The sequence below is a fragment of the Cygnus atratus genome, chromosome 20 (assembly GCF_013377495.2).
Source record: "Cygnus atratus isolate AKBS03 ecotype Queensland, Australia chromosome 20, CAtr_DNAZoo_HiC_assembly, whole genome shotgun sequence".
NCBI lineage: Eukaryota > Metazoa > Chordata > Aves > Anseriformes > Anatidae > Cygnus > Cygnus atratus.
The window spans coordinates 265,937-289,062 of NC_066381.1; the positions used below are offsets into that span (position 1 = coordinate 265,937).

At 58.8% G+C, this 23,126-nt stretch overlaps 1 protein-coding gene across 1 annotated transcript; it reads right to left on the reverse strand.

Moving 5' to 3' along the window:
* Nucleotides 1-516: 516 nt before the first annotated feature.
* Nucleotides 517-22,641, reverse strand: MLXIPL (MLX interacting protein like). Its single transcript, XM_035559171.2, has 17 exons — nucleotides 22,346-22,641; nucleotides 13,677-13,783; nucleotides 13,419-13,501; nucleotides 13,049-13,138; nucleotides 12,257-12,301; nucleotides 11,759-11,957; nucleotides 11,015-11,095; nucleotides 6,222-6,376; nucleotides 5,546-6,143; nucleotides 4,605-4,678; nucleotides 4,002-4,182; nucleotides 3,225-3,337; nucleotides 2,920-3,039; nucleotides 2,584-2,711; nucleotides 2,078-2,201; nucleotides 816-945; nucleotides 517-662 (listed from the first exon to the last, which is right to left on the reverse strand). The coding sequence occupies exons 1-17, from the start codon at nucleotides 22,639-22,641 to the stop codon at nucleotides 544-546; spliced, it is 2,643 nt and encodes an 880-aa protein (XP_035415064.1). The 3' UTR covers nucleotides 517-543.
* Nucleotides 22,642-23,126: the final 485 nt, after the last annotated feature.

Genomic DNA, 23,126 nt, shown 5'->3' on the forward strand with positions numbered 1-23,126 from the left:
AGCGCGCCTGCGCCGGACGGTGACACCGGCTGAGGCGCGCCCCGCCCCTTCCCGCCGCGCTGGCTGGCCCCCACCCCTCTTGATAGCCCCGCCCCTTTCGCTCCCCGCTGGCTGGCCCCGCCCCTTCCCACCCCGCCCCTTTCGCTCCCCGCTGGCTGCCCCCGCCCCTTTTCGCGCCCCGCCCCTTTTCGCGCCCCGCTGACTGGCCCCGCCCCTTCCCGCCCTGTCCCTTCCCTTCCCCGCCCCGCTGGTTAGCCCCGCCCCTTCCGCCCCGCCTGCCCCCGCCCCTTCCCGCCCCGCTGACCGGCCCCGCCCCGCCGGCTGGCCCCGCCCACCGCCCGGCCCCGCCCCTTGCCGCCCGCCCCGCCCCTTGCCGCGGCAGGAAGAGGCCCGGGGCTGTGCGGCAGCGCGCTCCTTTATCTCCCCGGCACGCGGATATCGTTCCCCCCCCCCCCACGGCCCTGCCGGGGCTCCCCGCTGCCGCCGGCGGGCGTTCGTCCGGCGCCCGGCTCAGGCTGGCCCCGCGCGGCGGCCCCGGGGCGGCTACGAGGAGCTGCCGCGGGGCGGCCCGGTCACTGCCCGCGTCGCCTGCTCGGGGACGCGCGCCGGGTCGCTGAGGATGGAGGTGGAGACGCTCAGCTGCCGCAGGGAGCTCAGGACGGCTGCGGGGAGACGAGGGGCTCGTCGGTGCCCGCGGCCGGTGCCGCAGACCCGGCCCCGGCGTGCCCCGGCCGCTTTCCCTCCGGCTTTCCCCGCCGGAGCTGCGGAGCCGGTCGGCGCGGGCCACCTGGCCAGCTGGGGACAGGGCTACGTACTGGGCCGAAGCGCTGGGAGGGAGCAGTGCTGGTCCAGCCAGGCGAGAGATGTCTGGGTGAGGCTCTCCACGCTGGCCGTGGACACCATGCCGTTGAAGGACTCGAAGAGGGGCCGGATGATGATGCTGAACTGAGGGGAGCGGAGGAGTTAAGGGCCAGCTTGGTCATGGCCTCCCACCCACCAGCTCCTGGTGTGGGCAGCATCCTCCCACAGGCGGCAGGGATGCGAGCGTCAGCAGGACCGTTCCGTGGACCAGGAGAGGGCCCAGCACCCCGGTCCCATCCACCCCGCCAGGCCGGATGCTGCAGCACCGCAGCTCTGGCATGTGGGCGCCCCGGGGAGCCAGGTCCAGCTCGTGGCCTGCATCACACAGCCAAGGGCAGGCGGCAGGAGAGCTGCACAACCTGCGTCACAGCTGGAGCTGCCGAAATCAAAGGACAGCTCTTCCAGACCAGATCAAGGAGTTGGCTCACGCTGTGTCCTCTGCGGGTGCCCAAAAGCAGAGCATGACACCAGCACGTGTGCTCCCCAAGCTATACCCAGCTTCAGGGAACAACGCTGGGGGCTGGTGAATGTGTGTGTAGTAATCCACAGCAGGCACCTCCTCCACCATGAGCATGCCCATGTCAGCCTGAGGACCCCTACTGCTGTGTGGAAGGAACCACAAAGCCCTCCCCTAGTCCGTGTGAGGAACCAGCTCTGCTTTGCCCTAGCTGCTTCTGCTACCTGGGGGTTGGCAGACCTCACGGTCTCTGCAGGCTTGATGGTCTCAGGGTGTCTAATCCCCATTCATGGAGAAGCTGGCCCAGCTCTTTGACCATCCCGTCCGCCACTCCTTGGCCTTTGGCCCCCTTCATCCTTTCCACTGTGTGGAGTCCAGACTTGTGTCCCAGGCATGGGCACACCTTGGTTTCCAGGGTGTGCTACACTGGCCACCAAGGTGAAGTCCTCATGTCACCGGGTTTGTGCCTGGTCCTTTCCTCAGGCCACCAGGAGCTCTTCCCTGCATGGCAACAGTGAGCTCAGCTCCACCGGTGACTTCCCTTTTCCCCAAGGACTGATCATTTATTCCTACTCTGCTCACTCCCTTGTAACAGAAGCTTCCCCTTAGCCACAGCATCTCAGCGGGCTCCCACCGTGTGTCATCCCCAGAGCCTCTTGAGCCGGAGGGACACAGCAGTGGGCTGAGTGGGCAGACCAGCGGACCCGGTGTTTGGTGGAGGGAGCAGAGCCAGGAACAGGCACCAGCCCCAAAGGATACGATCCAGAACTTCCAGTTCTGCAGCGTGGAGGAGCGGACGTACTCGTCGAACATGCTGCGCATCTGGTCAAAGCGCTGGCGCGTGATGGGCACCCCTGTGGCTGGCAGCTGCTCCTGGCACAGGCTGTGGTGCACAAGCAGCACTGTGAGTCTGCAGTCAGGGGGCTGGGAGTTGTGGCAGCCACCCTGCAGGGAGAGGCTCCAGCAGGCCCTCAGCTCTCAGCGGGGCTCAGTAGCCCTGCACATTTCGAGTCGGTACTGTCCTGCTCTCAGGGTAGTGATGGGGCATATGCCCACACACTGGTCCCACACAGCTCTACTTCTTGAGCAAATCCCCCAGGTAGGGTTTGGGGGGGGGGGGGGGGGGGGACAGGCAAATGGAGGTCCATGGAGGTGCTCAGAAGATTTGCTATGGCTGCTGCCCCGTGGCATTGCCGCTTGCCCTGCCTGGCTGCCCCGACACAGGTAGCAGCTCCCTCCCACCTCCCCTGGCTGTGCCCCCCTACTTGATCGAGCTGTTGAGCTCCTCGATCTGCTCCCGCAGCCGCTGTGCCTCATCCTGGAGGGCTGCCCGCTCCTGCTGCAGCTTGCAGATGTACTCAGCTGTCTTCTGCAAGGTGGTGGCCTTGCTGACCTGCAGGGGAGCAGGGCTGAGGCAGCAAAAGGCACGAGGTCTTGTGCGCCCCACTGCCAAGCCTTGGAAGTCTCTGCAACAGGCTGCAGATCCGAGGCAACCTGGGCATGACTCCACGCGTGCTGGTGCAGCCTGGGGGCACACCATCCCCAGGAGATGCCCCGTGCCCAGAGCTGGCCAGCTGGTCTGCTCTGCCCTGCACGCTTACCTTGATGCTGGGCTGGGTGCTCAGCGTGCTCACCAGGCTGTGCAGTGTGTCAAAGCCCAGCTTGATGTTGAAGCGTCTCTTCTGCTCAGCGGAGATGTGTGTGATACGCCGGCTTTCTATCTGTGGGCAAGCACTGTCAGGCACCTCCTGGCAGCGGAGGTGGCCCCGGGCCTCCTGCCACATCAGAGATGGGCTGACCCAAAGCTTGCAGTGAGGCTGGGGGTGAATTTGGTTGGGCAGCAGGGCAGGGGGTGCACATGGAGATGCTGCCCCCGTAGAGAAGGCAGCGCCTGCTCCTGCCATACCTTGCTGGACTCAGGTCTGCCCCTGCGGGATGTGGGGTGATGCAGGGAGATGCCAGTGCCCAGCCCTGCAGTGGGTCCCGAGGAGGCCTGTCTGGGCTTGGGCCAGTCACTGCCTGGATAATAAAAGAGGATGCTTGGGGAAGACGGGCTGACACCAGGGTCCTGTGCTGGGATGGGCAGTGGGGAGCAATCTGCAGCATTGCTCTGGCTCCAGGGCAGCTACCCCCTCAGCTGGTGGTCTGGTTTCCAACCTTGTCTTGTCCTGTCTTTTTCCAAATCATATTCACTTTACAACTGCTCAGAAAATGGGAACATTTGGTAAGTGATATTTTAAATTCCCAATGTTTCTTTGGGTGGGAACCACCAGGATAGAGTCCTGAGGGCTGTAAGGCTGTGATTTGCAGCACCAAACTGAAACTGGACATGACACGGGAGCCTGTTTTCCAGCCCCCACTCTGGTTTCTGTGGGTGAAAGCAGGGTGCTTCCCACTCAGAAACCAAGCTCTGGGTTTTCAAAACCACACTCTGACATTTTTCTGCTTTTGTCTTTTCCTCTTTTTTTTTTTTTTTTCCTGGAGAAAGAGTCAGATAAAAAGGTCTGTGCCCTCCCCAGCAGAAAGAAGTCATTCCTACTCAGGTGGGTAACTGCAAACAGCTGGAATCAAAGCAGAAATTAAATTTTCCCAGAAGCAATTTGTGTTTGGTCCAGGCTCCCTGCAGGAAACAGGGTGCCCTGGGGGAGCTCCCAGTGGGGCTCCTTGGGGTGCCCAGACTCACCACAAGATGATGTGGGGGACAGCCGCTCCACCTTGGGGACCAGCAGCGGCCCTGGCGCAGCACCCGCCAGCATCACTGGCACTGGCACTGCCTGGGAAGGGCTGGAGCCAGGAGACAGCCCTGGGCTCAGCTGGGCCACTCTGGACAGGAAGGCGGCAGGGACGTCAGGGACACTGCTCTGCTGCTGAGAGAAGGCAGAAGGAAGCAGGAGGTTGGGGGCCAGTGCCCTGTGTGTGCCAGGGACCAGACCTCACCCACAGCACAGGGCCCCTTTGGTTGGTCAGCGCCCCGGCACTAATGGCCAAACACTGCAGGGGGACCTGCAGGGGCCTTGCAAGTGAGATGTTTGCCAGATCTGCCCAGTTTTTTTTACCTGAAAAGATGCTTGGGTGACTCCCACCCAGCGCTGCTCCAAGCCTCCCTGGCACCCCAGCCACATGCCCCATCTGCATCCAGCTCCATTTTGCAATGGGGACCCTGTGAAGCCCCCTTCTCTCCACCTGCTATATGGTGGCCCTACCCATTCCCCAGCAACCAGGAGGGCAATTCTCAACCTGGAGGGGGAAGAGGGGGCAACTGGTAAAGGGGTATGCAAGTGCTTACCGGGGAGACAGGGGATGCAGGCAGGAGTGCCGGACCATGCGCAGGCGAGGTATCCAGGGCTGGCTCCTGCTTGGCTGCAAGAGAGAGGGGAGCAGAAGGGTGCTTCTGTATCAGGCTGCCAGTGCTTGGGTGACCTTTTCCTGCCCCATGGGGGTGCCAGCCCTGAGCACCAACATTGCTGCAGCCCCTTCCCTGCCCGTCTGCTCCAGGGAAGACTGAAGCACCCACTGGAGAGAGGTGCTTTTGCTCCCTGCATCGGGGACATCCTATAGAATTATGGAATCACAGAATCATTAAGGTTGGAAAAGACCTTCGAGATCATCTGGTCCAACCATCACCCTACAAAAAAGAAGCCCGCAAAGCATCGCAGGGTGTAGCTCGAACCCGCGACCCCAGCATGCAGCTAAAGGGGAGGCGAGCAGTGCAACCACTAGGCTACTGCCAGCCCCTTAAATCCTCATGTGTTGTGAGCTGGGAGCCTCGGTGCAGTCACATACCCCCAGCAAGCTTTGGCCAAACAAAGGAACGGACGAAACATCCTCCATGGCACCTGTCCCATCACACATGTGGGCAGCAGGGTGGGCAGGACACAGCCGGCCCCTCAGCCCTTTCACACCAACTAGGCTGTAGACACCAAGCTGGGGACACGGGGACTTTGCACCAGTGCTGGTGGTGAAGCCCTGGAGCCAACTGGCCCCCGTCTCCATCCCAGGAGCAGAGGGCGGGGGCGCCCACCCATGTGTCCTTGCCTCTGGGCTTGGCGCTGCTTGCCCACTCCCTGCCTCACCGTGGGGACAGCCACACACCCAGTCCCGCATCCCCAGCATCCAAATCCCAGGGAGGAAGCAGGGCCTCCCTCTCCCAACACCCCCAAGCACCCCCACCCACCACCGACTCACCCCAACCCTGCGACCCCCCCAGGGTCTCCTGCGGCCCCTCACCTGTGGTCAGCAGCTGGGTCAGGCAGGGGTTGGGCACGGCCAGGTGTGGCGGTACGGAGGGCCCTGGCAGCCTCTTTGCCTTGGTGCTGCCAGCCTTTGCCTTCGACCGCCCGCTCCCGCCAGGGGACGGCCCTTTTGGGGTTGCAAACCTGGGGCTGCCTGGTGCAGTGTGGGGCAGGTGCTGGGGGGCAGCCGGGCCAGGGTACCCTGGGGGCACCATGTCCACAGCATAGCCCATGCCTGGGGTGTGCTGGGCGAAGCATGGTGTGGAGAGTGGGGACACGGGGTGGGCGAGGAGTGAGGGGCTGGGTGAGGCAGTGTAGGGAAACTTGGAGCGGGGGGCGGAGGCGGGGGAAAATGGGGGCTCTGGGCCCAGCAGTGGGGGCCCAGGGGATGGGTTAGGGGGTGTGTAGGGGAGGCCGAGCGGCTCCATGCCAATGCACTTGCCAGGGAAGTTGTACTGCAGCAAGGGCTTGTGTTTGAGCTGGGGGCTGAGGCTGCCAGGCACCGCAGCAGGGGGCTCGGGGGCCAATGGTGGCGGGGGTTGCTCGGAGCTGAGGAAGGCACCATGGAGGCTGAGCTGGGAGGCACCGCCAGGCTGCAGGAAATAGGGACGTGTCAGGAGGGGTGGCTTGGGCACTGGCAGCTGTGGGCCATGAGCTGGGGTCACGCTCACCTGGAGGAGGGTGCTGGGAGGGAGCAGGGCATCGGGGCTGGCAGGCATGGCCCCTCCGCCACCATAGAGGGGCTCAGCCATAGTCACAAAGCAGGGTGGCTCCTGGTAGCCCAGATGTGTCTGTGCAGGCAATGGCCGATGGCTGATGAAAATATCTGCGGGACAAAGTAGAGAGATGGTGGTGGGCAGTGAGGGGCCAGAGGAGTGCTCCTGCTGCCATGAACTGCTCCTGGAGAGGGGTGACAAGCCCAGGGCACACTGGAGAGAGACGCCATGCCTGGTGCTGGTGGAGATTTGCCTGTTTCACCTTCACCTTGGGGGGCCAGGACAGCTGCTGGCTCCATGGGCAAATCCAGTGCCCTTGTTGTGAAACACTGGAGTTTCACATGGTGAGAGGGAAGAAGCAACTCACGCGCCTAGGCCCAGCCTTGCCACAGGCACTGGGACAGGAAAACCCGCCCAGGGATGCCACCCAGGGGTGGGGACCCCATCCCCGTTCCTGTCCCTGACACCCAGCTGAGAGCTGCGTGCTCCAGCTACTCCCAGGGGGTTTGGGCCCTTCCCACTCCTCCCGAGCCAGCCCTGGTGGCAGGGACCATGCCACCCAGGCTGTGGGGCAGCTGTGGAGCTGGTCTCGTGGCCAACACAACATAACTCAGAGGATCAGGTCGCACTGTCCCTGAGCCACGCGACACAGTCCTGCTGGGGTCGGCGCAAGCATTTGCTTCTCTGGTCTGGTGCTGCCTTGCGTGCAGCCTGTGGCTAACCACATCCCATGGCCTTCCCGAAGCCGAGCCCCGTGACCTTGCTGCGACTCCCTCTCCCTTCCTGTCTCCTTCCCACAACCCTGCTTCTTCTGCAGGCCCAGACGCCACGGCACAAAGCGCTGGCATTATGCCTGGGGCAATCACCTCCCCTGTGAAACAAGCTCCAGGGGCACATCAGCCCCACACACACCTCGGCTCTGTGCTGGGGCTACCATTGCCTGTGCCAGCACTGGACCAAACACGACCACCAGGAGGGTTTTTCTCCAGTGAGAATGACTGTGGGGTGGGGATGGGGCTGCTGGATGTACGTTTCCCTGTAAGGTGGAGCAGGAGCACTGGATGGGCTTGCAGGCAGCTGCCTGACAGCCTGTGGCACAGGTTCTGCATCCAAGCAGCTGGTCCAGTACACAAGCACCCATGTCTCTGCTGGGGAGCACCCAGCTGTGCTCCAGCACAGGGCCAAATCCTCAGCTGACATGGGCATCTCTGCCTTCAGGCCCTCATGCTGCTGACAGCAGAGCCAGTTCAAGAACATCCAGGCTGACCCTGGCTGCCCAGCCTGCCCAGCTGTGCCCTGGGCACCAGGAGGCCTGCAATGACTCCTCTGGGCTCTGGCACAGGCTCCAGTGCCTGGAGTGTCCTCACTGGGAGAGGCAAAACCTCTGAGCCTGAGACCCTTTCAAGTCTACACTGGCGGAGGAAATGCCAGCAGAGAGGGATGCCGTGGCAATCCCAGCAGTGCCATACCGCACAGCACACTGCTGGCTGAGGGTAACACTGGTGTGACACAGGGCAGGCGCTCTGCTCTCCTTGACTCTGCCCCTTCCCCATGAGCCCTGCAGAGAGGAGCTGCAGCCCACATACCCCAGGCTGGGGACAGCATTTGTCTACGTGCCCCTTGCAGGGATGGGCAGCAACATTGACACTCCACTTCTTCCCAGCCCACTGCTACAGGTTGTTGCAAGACAGAGTTGGCTGCTGTCGGCACCAGAGCTCTCATGATGGAAACGGCCTCTGAGGTGCTCGGATCCTTATGGCCCCACTGTCCTCGGAGGCTGCAGCACATCCTCCTCAGACCCTGTTCCCAGTCCCACCTGGACTGAGGCCAGGGACATGGCAAATGCCTGGGAGCATGGCAGAGCCACTCCTGCCCCTCCAGGGCCAGCACTTGGTGTGGGCTGTGGCATGGCCAGGCAGGGTCTCAGCATTCCCCAAGGTGCAGCACCCAGCTCCATGCTGCCCCTGGCCCTTCTCTGTGCCCATGCCAAGCTGCCCCCTGCCACCAGCACTGCAGCTGTGTGTATTTATAGGCATTTCTGGTGCCCAGCACTGCAGATTCGATTCCTCTTGTGCCTCTCACTGTGTTGCCGGGATGGATGGTGAATCCTGCCCAGCACAGCAGCTGGCAACCTCCTGGGCATTCTGTCCTCCCCTTCTCCTGCCCCTTACCCACCCTGCAGCTCTTGCCCACGCTCCTCTCCACTGTCACATCGACCCAATCTGCTCCCGGGCTGTGCAGTGTGACCAGGGCACACCGCTGCTTGGGGGACAAGAGCCTGTGCAGTCAGCACACTAAGCCTTTGGCATCCTTCTCAATCCTGGGGCTGCTCTACAAAGGGATCCAGGTTACAGAGCCTGCTCCCAAATACAGGACCCTCCAGCACCGGCCCTGGGCGCCCTGCGAGCCCTGCAGTGCTGCAGGGTGATGCCACCCCACGAGCTGGCCAACCTGGCCCCTGTAACCCAGTGCCCAGAGCGGGTCCTACCTGGAGCGCGGTGCCAGCAGAGCTCGGGCACCGCACCAGGCTGCTCCCTTGCCTCTGCCATCAGGACTTCTCCATCCGCCCCACACCATGCTCCGGCACCCACTGGGGACATGAGGTGGTTCCTCATTTGGGGATTGGCTTGCACTTGCTGACTGACAGGCACCAAGCTCTGTGACAGGCACCAGGCACAGTGACAGCCCTGTGACCCTTCAGGAGTCCTGAGCCCCCATCTCTGCTCCGCTTGCCTCGTTCATGAGATGTGTGGTCTCTGGGCACAGCCCCAACAAGGCTGTTGCAGTGCCCACCCCGCATGCTTACACCATGCTGCTCTGCACAAGGCTGCCGAGGGATCCCTGCTCTCGAGCCACCATCAGCCATCACACACACTGCAAAAGCAGCCTTGGGTCCTAAGCTGACTGGCACCTGCTACTCTGGCACCCAGCACCCAGCTTTCAGCATCAGCCTTCCCTTCCTGGAAAAGGACCACCATGTCCTCTCCCTACTCACCCCATGGCCCTGTGGTCACACTTAGGGCCCTGCACACCCCAGCTGTGCTGTCTAAAACAAGTGCAGACTCCCAGCCCAGCCTGAGGTGCGCACTCCTCTCTGCTCCCACACCTCCGCCTGGCACACTCACACATCCTCGTGTGGAGGCTTTCCTGCCATTTAGTGGCTTGCGGTAAGACCCAGCCCATTTGCAGGCAGCACCCAGGAGTAAAATGCAGGCCTCTTACCCAGGAAAAGAAAGACAATTTGACTGCTCATAGAAATATGTTGCTTCAGATGGGTAGTGCCACTTGACAATTCCTGCTGCTGATGAGGCTGTGCCGCACTGGGTGCACAACAGCAGCATGGATGGCAGTGTGGCCCGTGAAAGAGAGGCACTGGGGCTGCTGCCATGACACCACTGCTGCAAGGTGCTGCTTAAAAGGGGTCAGTGCAGCCTTCCAATGCCATGCAGGACCTCCCTGTGGAATGGCACGTGTTATTTTGACCCCTTCAGAGCTGTCTCACCACCCAGCGACTGGTGCCCACCCGGGTCACCCAGGGACAGGACGCCAATGGCTAGCAGTGAGGACAGACCCTCTTCCCAGCATGGCTCGCCCCAATGGGATACATGGAGCGAATGTGCTGGAAGGGCTGGCAAGAGCCCTCCCAACCCGTCCACGCCTGGGGCATCCCACCACCTGCCCCAGCACATGAGGGTGCCTACTGCTGCCCCTGCTCCCCGTCAGCATCTGGTCTTGCATCAGCCCACAGCTGTATGGCGCAAGCCGCTTTGTTTCCTCCAGTGGAGGGAAGTGGGAAATGGAGGCTGGCCACGGAGCTCCAGGAGTCCCAGCCAGGCTCCACTCACAGGGCACTGAGAGACACACCAAGGAGTCCAAAGATGCTGGTGCTGTCTGAGGCCGCCAGCTACATGGGAGGCTTGCAGCCACCAGGCCACATCAGCTGCTCCCCCTAGAAAGTGCTCCCAGGCTACTGGCTTCAGCACGTTCAAGGGCAGAGATGGTCTCTGGTGCAGTGTGTGCCAGCAGCGCCTGGCCCTCGCATGATCCATGGGTACATGGCACAGCACAGATGGGACCAGGACATGTCCCAGCTGATGCTCTAGTGCTCACAGACACTGTACTGCTACAAAGGAGTGCACCGTGTCACAGGCAGACCACAACTGGCAGCACTGATGGCAGCCCCATAGGAAGAGGGCCGACGTTGCTCACTCATCCTCCTCAGCAGCCCCGTTGCCCCAGCTGTCTGGCCTGGACACCAGTGGCAGTTTTGTTTTTTTGGGGCCAACCTGGCAGGGACAGTGACATGTCATCAAGGGATGTAGCACAGCCCATCACAGGGGCCCAGCTCCAATGCAGCCCCCAGGCTGCTGTGCCTGGGGCTGGCCAGCAAGAGAGGGGTGAGGAGAGGGACGTGGCAGCACAGAACCTGCTCTCTAGAGGTTTCCTCTTTCTTATGGGGACAATTGTCCTTCCTCCATCTGCAGCCAAATTCAGGTGGTTTCATACACCTGGCAAGACCCTCTGTTTGTAGAAGTCCCCTTTACCAGCTCTTGGTCAAGCTCTTCCTCACCTGCTATGGTGGACCAGGGCACCCCGGCCCTTTCTTGCTGCTCTTTCCATGGTCAGCACTTTCTGCCCCCAGAAGCTCTTGGTCCTGGCCAGACTTCTCACCTCCACTTTGGGCTGCCATGGTGTGCACAGTGCACCGGGCTGTATGGATGTGGTTCTGCATCCAGGCTGGCTCTTACCTGAGATCTCCATGGTATCATCCAGGCTGGGCTGCAGGGGTGCCAAGTCTGGCTGGATCATGTCAGCATTCCCAATATATGCTGGAAGAGCACAGAGATACAGCATTAGGGCACTGCACCCCCAGTCATCCCGTGTCCCCCCTCCCCCAGGGCTGTCCTCGCACCTGCCCTATTGCCACAACCAACACACCATTGCCACACTGCATTGCTGCACCTTGCCCCACAGCAGAGCAAAGCCAGCCAGATGGGTTCTCTTCCTGCAGGAACCCAGCCTCCAGGGCCATCCTATCCCACCACCCTGCCCACCAGCACGTCTGGGGCCTCATCCACTCACAACCCTCCGAGAAAGAGGAGAAAAAAACGGCTGATCCGGGTGCAGGAGCTGGCACTGGCTGGTGCTGCAGGAGCTGCCTGGAACCGGGCCAGGCAGGGACAATGAGGAGCAGTTCCAGACTGGCATAGCTGCCATGGAGTCTGGTGCGAGGCGAGTCCTGGCCTCCCTGGCAGCCACCTGTGGCACCACAGCCCATCTTGCCCTGGACAGCATGGGCTGGCCCCCATGCAGCCACTGGGAGCTCTGTGCTTCCAGGGCAGCAGCAGTGTTGGGGTTGTCCAGCACTGGTGGGGGCCCTGTCTGCCAAAGGCAGCAGCTCTCGCTTTGAAGCCAAGAGGCAGACATGTGCCTTGGGCACGCTGTCTGCCTGGACCTCCTCTTCCACTTCCAGCATGGCTTGGGGCACCTACCATCCTCTGGGAGCGCCTGGTGGGTGCTGGGTGTCTGTGTCATGGTGAAGAGTGTGTCAGAGATGTCTGATAGGAAGGTGTCCAAGTCGAAGTGCTGCCTGCCCCCCAGCTCCTCTTCCTCGTTCCCAAGCAGCATGGGCACCACATTGCAGAAGAGCTGGTTGCACCATTTCTCCGTTGGTCTCCAGGCATCCTCGTCCTGGGTGAGATGGAGCAAAGGAGCTGGTGGGCACCTCCTGCAGACAGGGCCCATGCCTGCCTCCCTGGCTGCTGCCCCAGCAGTTCCCAGACAACTGCAGCCTCCCTCATCCCAGGGCCTCCAGCCTGGCACACTGGTGCTTCTGGAGGGTGAATCAGCATCCCAACTGCCTCCCCTTCAGTGGCCACCACAGACATCGGGGACAGGGGGCTTTCAACTGTGCTTTTCCTGAGCTGCCTGGCACAGGGCTCCACATCGTGCCCCTCTCCCCGCTGCCCATCCTTCCCCAGCAGACTCACCTGCTTTGGGCTGGAGAGCTCTCCCTCCCGGCTGGACTTTCGGAGCTGGAAGGAGAAGAAGGTGACAGCTGGGGTGTGGGCAGATCCAGGGCAGGGCAGAGGGGGCAGCGGGCCCTGCCCCTCAGTCACCTCCTGCCAGCCAGCAGGACCACGCGCACTGCCTGCTCTGGGGTCTGGCCCTGGCCACCACCCCTTCACATCTGCCTTTACTGCACAGGGCAGCAGCGGGGCTGGTGGAGAGGTGCGCGGTGGTGTGAGGCTGCCTGCACACTGCCTCCCGCGGCACCCCGGCCTTTTTCAGGCTGAGCGAGCGGCTGGGGAGGAGGCTGGCATCATGCTCCTCCCTGCATGGCGGGCGGCCAAGGCCGGTGCCACCCGGGCCACCGCTAGATTATCCTGCCCGGGAATGACTCCCAGGGTGACACCGGGCCAGCCGGCCTGCAGGCACGTGCTGCCTGGCTGAGCCGCTGCTGCCAGCGAATCGCGGCCCAGCCGGGGTGATGCAGTGAGCCCTGCTCGTCCCACCCCAGCACGTGCACTGCAGGTGCACTGCCAAGCCCAGCCCCGGGCCATACAGAAGACAAGGCAGAACCAGCCCAGGTCAGACTGCCAGAGTGCGCCACAGCACCACAGGCAGCCAGGGACGGGACCCCGCCAAGTCCCCTCCACCATCACCATGGGGGCAACCATTGGCCAGCTCCCAGGCAGCCACGTCTCTGCACCAGGGACACTGCCATCCTGTCCCACCATCGTCGCACTGGGGCAGGGAGCAGCAGGGACAGGGCCACTCACCCGCTTCTTGTAGTAGATCCTCCACTTGTGGTACTCCCTCATTACCACCTCGATGCGGCGTTTCCAGTAATTGCCCTCCAGCACGACAGCCTGTGGGAGTGGACAGTACTGGGGCATCATGGCCATGTGGCACCCTGGGGGCTGATCCCCCAGCCTGGCACCCCACAGCCAGCCCCTGCCTACCCCAGGCACCCCACAGATGGGAATGGTTTTCCTTGGGCCACATCGTAAATGCCTTCCCCAGCAAATCTTGCAAAGCCAGCAAGCTGGGATGGGGGCTCTACCTCCTGCGATGTCCCCAGCTCCCAGCTGCACACACATACCCCCAACCTGCTCCTGGCTACAGGAGCAATGAGGGCCCACACCCTACCTCTGGTTTTCGATGCTCGTCAGCCTCAGATCCCTCCAGGGGGGTGATGAAACCACACATGGGGTTCTTCCTCTGCTCCACATCTGCCCATGGGAAAACAGCCGCTTTGCCCACAGCCCCCTCCCTGCACAGGGGAGGGAGCCGGTGCACTCGTAGGGCTGGGCACCTGCTGCAGCTCTGCTGCCCCAGCATCAGCCCCATCCCACATGGCATTGCCCGGCACTCGACATGGGCAGCAGGGTCTGGCCCCATACTCACACTGGATGTACCACGCTCTCCAGATAGCATTGTTGAGACGGATTTTATCCCGGCAAAGCAGCCGCTGCCCCTTGAAATTCTTCCACTTTGGCGACACCAGCTTTCCACTAAAATGCCAGGCAAAAGAGAGGCTGAAGGGGACCATGCTAGAGCCCTCCCATTTTGGGGCCTTACAAGGAGGCCATGCCTTGAGACAGACTGAGGGCTGCCAGCAGGTCCGGGAGCAGGCAAAGCCATGTGGCTCAGCTTCACAGCTCTGTTGCAGGCTGCTTGCCAGGGACCCATTGGATTACCATAGGAGCACCCTGAGCTCCTGTTCACTGAGAGCAGCACAGACCTAAGCCAGGAGCTTTGCAGACCCACATTAGGCTTCTGGAGCCCCTGGGATTAAAGCACAGCATACAAGAGAATTCACTGACTGAGACTCTAAACATTGCTCCAAGGTGAGACCCCACCTTCCCCGAGCTGTATTCTAGCCCCAGGGGCCAGGAAGGGAAGTCGCCCACCCAGCCAAGTCACTGGGAGCATGTGTTACTGTGGCTCTTGACTCATCGCAGCACTGGGACTGCTATTTTTGAGCCTCTTTTTAACTCCAGGCAAGGTTTGGAAACCACTTCAGCCAGGGTCAGGCACGGGCAGCAAGGCAGGCAGGGACAGCTGTCTGTGTGGGTCTGGGGACAGAAGGAGATGCAGCCTGAGGACATTACGGGACACTCACTTCTGCCCTAGGAGGGGCAGAGACAGGACCAGCCCTGTCCTCAGCCTAGCACTGCCCTGGGCTCATTTTCCACCCAACCCTACACCTGGTGCCACCCTGCACCCCCTTACCCTGTCTCCCAGCCTGGCCTGGGCTCCCTCCTTCCATGTTTCCAGGCTCCTGGAGGCAGCAGTGTTTGTTGTGCAGCTTTCCATGGTGGTGGTGATGTCCCTCATACAGCCTGCAGTGTGGGAAGCTTCCTTTCACGAAGCCAGCACTGCAGCTCATTTCCTTCCAGCTGAGGGACCCATCACCCTCCTGTGCACCCAACTGCACTGCACAAAGGTTCCCAAAGTCATGCTGCCCCATGGGGCCCTGTGGGAGAGGCTGGGGTCTCTTTGCCTTATTGCCTGGCTCTCCTGATCCTCTGGCCAGCCTCTCTGTCACAGGTTTGGGATCCTGAATATTTCCTTTCCTCCTCTTCCTGCTCTCCCACCTGCCAGCACATGGCCCTGGGTGATGACAGCTTCACTCACAGCTTCATGAAGGCTGGGCTGCTCCCCATGGGCAGCATTCACACACGGAGCACAGTGCATGTGAAAGGCCACAGCTGCACTTCCTCCTGTCCCTCTCCAGCTAAAAGTTTCTCCCTTGAAAATCTCAGTTCTGCTTCAGGTCCCTCTTATTCCCTGTATGTGCAGAGAAGAGGAAAGGTAAAGGCTGGGCTTGGGTGTGTGGGGGCATATTCCCCTGTTGCAGCATCTCCTTGGACGTACCCTGCAGATAATGGGACAGGTGTCCACGGGGAGGTGCTGGGGGAGGAGAGTTAAGCCCTGCTAATGCTTTAAGCAGCAGCACACTTTCCATTCAAACTCATGAAACCTCCGTTGTGCACCCTCTAAGGAAGACTCTGGCCAATTCTGCATTAACTGTGCCTTGAAATCTGCTTCCTGTGTCTCGGCTCAGCTGGGTCCCATGGCAGAGGCTGTCTCTGTCCTGCCCGCAAGGCTCCCTCCCTCTGTGGCTGAGCGACTTGGCAAGGAGGAGCTCAGTGCAGTAGAGCTGGCGACACAGCCACATCCCCATGGTGCTTCCCTCAAGAGCCACCCACTGCCAGACACGGTGGCCAAGACTGCAGGGTGCTCCTGTCCCTCTGCCCCACGGAGCGAGGTGGCTTTTTGGGCAACAGGGAGACATCACTGCTGTTACATACAGGTGTCCCAATCAGGCAGCAGTACCTATAGCAAAATGCTCCACGCTGTCCCCAACTGGCTCTGTGGATGGGAGGTGAGCGCTGCCTGTGCCTTCTGGCTGGGGCTGGGAGAAGGCGCAGGGACCCCCGAGGTGCCCCACAACTCCAGAGCCTGATGTAGGAACATGTCTGGGAGCTAGAGCTCTGAGCCACAGGGGTGGAGGGGGACACCCTCCCCAGGGAGAGCCACGGCTGCTGGCCACTCACCCAGCCCTGACCCACGGCCCCAGGGGGCTGGAGAAGGACCCACATCCCCATGGCTCTGGCCCGCAGAGAGTTAAGGACTTGTCTATGCATTGGCCACTCCACTATCACCAGGGATTTTGAACTTTCCCCGGTGGCACAAGGCAAACAGTGCGGTGGTGCCAAGCAGAGGAGCCAATGGAAAGGACGGGTTTCCTGGGCACGTGGCCAGTTCCTGCTGGTCAAGGCTACCCAGCCACACTCCTTGCTAGTGCTGCCCATGCCACCAGCCAGCTTAAAGGAGCAGCCAGAGACTGTGGCCCCAAGCCCTAGGGCTGCAGCTGGGTGCCTTGGCCACGCATGAGGCTGGTGGGGCCACAGCCACCAAGCACCATGGGACGTGGAGGCAGAAAGGGGATGCCTGTGAGCCTCACCACTAACTGCCTTTTTCTTCCATTAACGATCCTTTCAGTTTTGGAGCTTATCACGCTGATCTTTGCTCACTGGTTTGCCTTGAAAGAGGCCCCACCCTTTCCTGAAATTATGTCCCAAGGAGATGGATGCAAACACCACACTGAGCCATGAGAAAGGTTTGGGATGCCCTGGTGCGCCTTGGCACAGTTCATGTGTCCTGCTGCCCTGCAGAGCTCGAGGAATGGGGACCTGGACCCCACAACTGGCAAAGGGGTTTCTGTGTGACGGGGTGAGGTGGGAGTGGAGCTTGCCCTGTGACCAACCCTGGCATTGGCCAGCACCACCTCTGGCTCAGCCAGTAGCACCTGTTTGTTCCACGATTCATTTAGCCTGCCCAGAAGTTTAAGCATTGCAGCCCCTACTTTCATGGCAAAATGAGTGTTTTGCTCTCCATCAATGCCAAGAGGAGGGGGAAGGAATGACTTGGTGAAATGCAGAGCTGCTTGAAGGGAAATGGGCTGTAGCAGGAGGGGAAAGGCTAAGCTGAAGGTCCTCCTGCAGGCACGAGACTGCTTGACCTTCCCAAGTACACAGAAACAGCGGCCAGAAGCAGGTCCCCATAGAGCCACCAGAACCCCCTTGTTCCACAGGCAGCAGGGACCCCACTGGCCGCAGGCTGGCTGAAAAATGACAGCCTTTCCTGGAAGTCCTAACAGCTCATACTCAATTTCTTGCAAATTTTGGTACCAAAATCATGGTGTTTTTGTTTGTTTGTTTGACTGTTTGTTTTTAACATCGATAATCCAGAATCTGGGAGATAAAGTTAAAAATCTAGCAACAGTTTTCCCAAAAAATGCCCAAAGCAAAAAGTGATTGTGCTCAAATCAGATAGTCGTGAAAATGCCCCTACTATCTGCATGAGCTTTTTTTTTACTGTGTTGTATTGATGAAAAAAAACTGTTCTGCCAGCTTGTCTGTTTTGCTCTACTGCCTCCAGGGAAGTATGTGCTTTGCCCTGGCAGGCGTGTGGTGGAGGCTGGTGTGGGTGTATCTGGGATGATTTGAGGGCAGCGTTGTGACAGAGATGTTAACAGAGTGTGGGTACTGCTGAGGATTAGATATGGAGGTGCTCTGTGTATTTTCTCACAGATAGGAGTGACTACATCCTTACAGCTCTGCTTTGTGGGCAGCCATTTACCTCAGTGCAAAGAACGCACAAAGTGCCCCAGATGAGAAGGGAAGTCATTTAAATCCTCTTGCGAATAACTGTCTGGGAAGCTGGACAGCTTGCAAGTCAAGCTAGGTTCAGCATGGGAGCAGGTTTGCACACCGGACCAACTCCTTTGCACTCCGCACTCTGCTTGGGCAGGAACAGCCCCCAAATCCTTGGGAAATGGCTGAGAAAACACAACCAGTTTCCTGCTGTAAACGACAGCACACCCACAGTGCAGCACAGATAGGCTCAGCCGTGCCCAAGCCTTTCCCCCTCTGCAGGCCCGCTGCTGCCCCTCATGTTGACAATTCACAGCAGGAGCTGCACCCACTGCTGCAAAGCCCATGGAGATCTGCAGAGCTGGGGCTGCTGTCAGCACTGAGCTCTGCTCCTGTGGCCAGAGTGCCCTGGCTCCTTGCAGCTCAGGCATACACAGCATTGAGACAGTCTTCGGTCTTGCAGCCTCATCAGATGGATGCAACCAAATCTGCACTAGCCACTTCCAACCAGCCTGAACTAGTTCATAGGAACGCACTTTGCACAGGCGAATGCTGGTGAATTGTAGTGAATTGAGGCTGAGTGATTTGCCAGGAGGGAGGGCAAAGGAAAGTGCAGGCTAATCCTGACAGAAAGAGAAAGGAAGAGGACAGCTCAGTGTGTTCATCACTGGGGTGGTCCCTGCCTGCTCTGTTGCTGTATTCTTCCTGCTCTGTGCATGAGTGTTTAAGACACTGGGAATTAGAGAATCAGTTAGAGAACATGGCAAAGCAACAGCAGCAATTCCACTTCTCCTAGGAAAGCCTTAGAGGCTGCTATCAGCTTGCCAAGAGGATGAATTAGCACAGAATTAGCATTCAAGGGTGTAATCCAAGCCTGTCTTGTTTTAAATCGTATGAGAGTGGCAGAGTTAATACTCCACTCCGATATCCCTACCTGTGAAATCTCCCCTTCCAGTACAGGCAGGGGAGAAGAAGAGGTTATTCTAAAACACACTCTGGAAAAAACTACAAGAGTTTTTTTTTTTTTTCTTTTTTTTTTTTTTCCCTGAAGTACAAGACAGACCTGCACAAGATGGGACCACACAAACCTGCAGTCTGCAGTTCCCATCTGCACCCCATTTTTCTCCCTTAGGAGGACAGTTCCTCAGGATAGCCACCCAATGATTCCCTCCAATTGCTTTACAAGGATGAGGTGGGACAGGATGAGGTGGGATGGTGTGTGAGCCCAGGAGCCCCTGGAAGGCAGGATAGGATGCTGGGAGAGGCACTGTGCTCTTGGGAAGCAAGAGTTTGCTCAGCTGGGCTGATTATGCTGGGGCAAAGATGTGAACAGTTCCTGAAGGAGCTTGGCTGCACATGTGCAGCTTCTTGGGGAAACCTGGGGAATCCAAGTGTACTGCAGGGAGGTCCACCTGTGACAGACATGAGAAACAACAGTCTAAGGAAGAGACTCAAGAAAAGCAGCAAGATGGTCTCTTGCAAGGAAGGAGTGGATGACAATCCTTAACTCTTTGGCAGAAGAGCTGCTGAAAAGAGAATAGTGTCCTGGAAAATGGTTACAAAGGGCCTCGGAACTGCTTCATGCCAGCCCCCAGCACCAAGAGCAAGACCATGGTGGGGGGAGATGCTGCTTTTTGAGGGAGCTGAAGAAACAAGCTACTGCTGGAAGCAAGCCCTGATGTGGAGAGGGTGCTTCTTGCTCACAAAGGAGGTGATGAACTGTCCAACCCATGGAGGGATGATATGAGAGATCCTCGACGCAATGGCTCAAGCTGAGATGGGACTGCCATAAATATGTGTGAAGTGCCACAGAGGAATGATGGACAGGGGTGGAGTTACAGCTAGTCAAAACACTGTTCAGCTACAGTCATTAAAAAACAGTTGTAAAAAACCAAAACAAACAGTATTTTTAGAGAGAGTTTAGCATATTTACCTTCCTTTGAAACAGTGTGAGCCAGGCCTTGAACAACAAGGGGTATGTGGCTGCAACAGACACCACTCAGCAAGTAGGTCAAGAAGTGATAGTTCCACTCTATTCAGCACCTCTAAGGCCATATCTGGATATTGTGTCCAGATTTGCTGCTTCCCCCCCACCACCACCCCCAGTAAAAGATGGAAAAGATGGAAGTCCAAAAACTGGAGTGATCCTGGAAGGGGATGACAAAATGGTGGGAGACTGACATACATGACAGAAAAGAGGAGGCTGAGGGAGCTATGTTTGTTCCACCCGAAGAAGAAAAGGTGAAGAGAGGAAGGTGAAGGTAGTCTTCAACTACCCAAAGGAGGTTATGGAGGTGATGGAGACAGATAATTCTCAGAGATGCACTGAGAAAGGACAAAGAGGCAACAGACACAAACTGGAACAAGGGAAACTCCTATTGGAGTCATGGAGGACACAGTTCTATGTGTGAGCAGTGAAGCCCTGGGACAGAAGCAGTGGGATCATCATCCTTGCTCTCCATCGTTCGTCTTCTCCATACTTCAAATGGTGAAGGAACTTGAGGAACTTGACCTGACTTTGGGATTAACCATGCCCAGCACAGGGGTTGGACTATGAACTCCAGAGGTGACACCTTTCTGTGGTTTCTGCTTCATTAAGGAGTTAGTCTACAACATAACTATGGATGCACTCCTAAAGGTTGGAAAATATTTGGCTGGTCACTCCAGCTGAGGCTGTGCTGCACCAACACTGTGTCTGAGGAACCTGGCTGGGAGTGAAGGTGTGAAATGGCAGCTGAGGAAGAGAGGTATCAAATCAGATGAAACTAAAAGTGCAGGTCAGCCAAATATCTTTAAACTCCATTTAAACCACTCTGATACCTTCCTCCAACCACTGCTCACAAGGCTGTCAAAAATGTATTAGCAAAGCTGCTGTGGGTTTCCAAAGGGAGGAAACAAATGCTTGAAGGGCAGCTAGCCAGCAGAGCGGTTGGCTCTACAGTCAGGGTCCAGTCTCATGTGTGGAGAAGCATACCTAGCGCTGCATTGCAGGTCCAAGTTTACCTGAACCTGAGCTCTGATCAATGCTTCTTGTTGATCTGTTTTTAGGATGCTGCAAAGCTGCAGAGCACAATGGCTGTGAGATGGAGGAGGGGAGCATGTAAGCATGGAAGGGCCTCCAAGAAAGAGAAGAACTGAGCATGAATTTGGGTATCATCTAATGTCAAAATCTCCCTGCTGTATTCCATGACTGGCAGCTGCCCTGACTCCAGGGCTGACAAAGACGTGCTCTCACAGGTGCTGAGCAAGACCTAGTCTTGTGCCAAGACATACAAAAGACGTCTCTAATGTTCTGGGCTCTGGAGTGCCCATCAGTGGTGGCAGTAAAACTTTGTAGCTGATGTGGATCCTCCTCACTGAGGGCTACTGTCCAACTGCAGTTATGGTTCGCCATGTGATGGTTCGCCATTGGGGATGGTTCATGCTTTGTCATGCAGGAGGAAAGTGAGGCCCAGGTGTCTAAGGGGTACAGATGTCTGGAGGGATGGAGTCATGTCTGCAGCAAAAGGGCCAGTCCTGGCTCCTCTGGTCTGCTCCACCTGCCAAAGCACTTGCATCCTGCCCCTCTCCCTTCTGCCTGGGATGCACCACAGCTCAGGAGCACACGGAGGCATCTCAGGAGTCAGGAGCCTACACATTCTGGGGTGCAGCAGTGTCTGCTCCTCCAGCCCCATGCAGCAAGACTCACAGTAAGGCAAGTGTGGGGCTGGGAGAGCAAAGGAAAGTGAGGCTACTCATTGCATGAGTACCTGGCAGTAAGTGCAACCAACCCTTGGCTGGGCCACCCCATGCTGAAGTTCACTGTATTTCTGCAGAGCATCAGCCTCACCAGCACCTCAAATGAGAGCTGTGCCTCACCAACTATGAGCAAACCATGCAGGCTGGCACACAGACACATGGCGATGGGCCAAACGTACACAGCTACGTGGCAACTAGTACCCTGCGCAGTACCGTCACAGCACCCGGCGTCACCAGAACTACTCTGAGACTGACCACATATGCCACCATGCCAAGCTCCAAAGGACTTCAAGGCACACCTGAGAGGCCAACGTGGGACCAGGAGATGGGCAATTCTTCAAGGCTATTTTGTCCGGGTTTTATCTTCACAAGGCATCAATAGGTAATCATAGCTCCAGGTTTTCACTTGGATTTTTGGGAAAGCTGTGCAAATAATTTTGCACTGAGGTCTGTATAGCAAGTTACCCTTTGACAGATTGCAAAGCCTTGAGGTCTTTGTGGAAGTGGGGAGCTGCCTCCAAGAACATGGCCCAAGGTGCTAAGAAACAAGTTGCAGGCTTTCCTGTTGTCACCGAGGAGCTGTATGTGGGGTGAGCACGTCCCTCGCACCTTGGGCTTGGGTGATTTGTATGTTTGGGGGAACGACACAGTCACCCATCTGGTTTTGCTGGAGAGAAGGGGGGAAGCTTTCAGCAGGTCCTGGACAAAGCCCTGCGCAGCCATCCAGGCTGGAGTTCTGCCACTGCCACATGACCTAGAATAACTTTGGGACAAGTGGGCACAGCTCTGGGCTGGATTGCCAAAGACTAAGTGTTGTCTGCACACAGGTTACTGGTGCTCTACAGAGTGTGCAGGGCTGGGGTGCAGGGTGCTGCAGACAAGTGCAGTAACTCCAAATCTCCTGATGGAGGATGGTTAAGCTACGTGCTAAGAGAGGAAGAACTCATCCGGCTCCATAGCAGTTCTCCAGCACCAGCTTTTTTTCCCTGAAACCTCCCAGGATGGCGTTCTGTGAGCAGATGCCCCACTACAACCCAATGGACAAGCAGATGAGGTTCCTGGAGATGGAGCAGCGCTGCGGGAGCCCAGCCTTTCCAGCGTGCCAGACTCACGCCTTCAGAGAGCTGGGGGATCAGTGAGACACATGCTGGGCGCGAGGGCTTTCGGACTCACCTGTACTCTAGGCTCATGCACTCAAAGAGCCGGGTCAGGGTCGGGTCGATGCTCCGCGGATCAGCCGCCTCGGGCTCAGCATGGCGGTGGCGCCGACGGGGCAGCGAGTCGCTGTGCGGGGACGACACCATGAAGTGGCCACTGTGGATGACCTGGGAGGGTTTCTGAACCCCAGCACCAGGCCCTGCACCACCCATGGTCGCATCCTCAGAGTCAGAGTCGAAGTCGGAGTCAGGGCATGGCCCAACGAGGGGCTCCGGGAAGGGTCCTGGGAGCCCCACCTGAGCTTGTGCCATTGCCCAGTGCCTGCTGCAGGAGCCACACCAGCTGAGAAGCCCTTAGTAGTCTGCCCCAGCACTGCAGTCCATATCCTGGCAGTGCCTGAGCCCTACAGATGCTGCACTGGCATGGAGCACGCGCTATTGCCCTCCCCAGCAGTGCACAGGCACCTCCTCCTCAGTGTGGCTCGCCCCACCCCTGTCCCACGCTGTCTCCTCCACGCTGCTTGGTTCAGCTCTGGGTTTGCCAGGCCAGCTCTCTGTGAGCCTTATTTATAGCAGTGGCAGTGATCCCGCCCATGGCGCACCCACAGCCAGGCCGCAGCGCTCGCCGCAGGCCGCCACTAGCCACAGGTGCTCCAGCTCCGTGCCACTGCCATGCTCTCACCGTGCGCCCGACTGCCCTGGCTTTTATTTCCCCTGCAGATCTGGGGAGGATCGGCTCCAGGTCCCCTGGCCCACCCCTCGCCAGCAGGGCTTGCTGGCAGGAGGAGCACATTCAG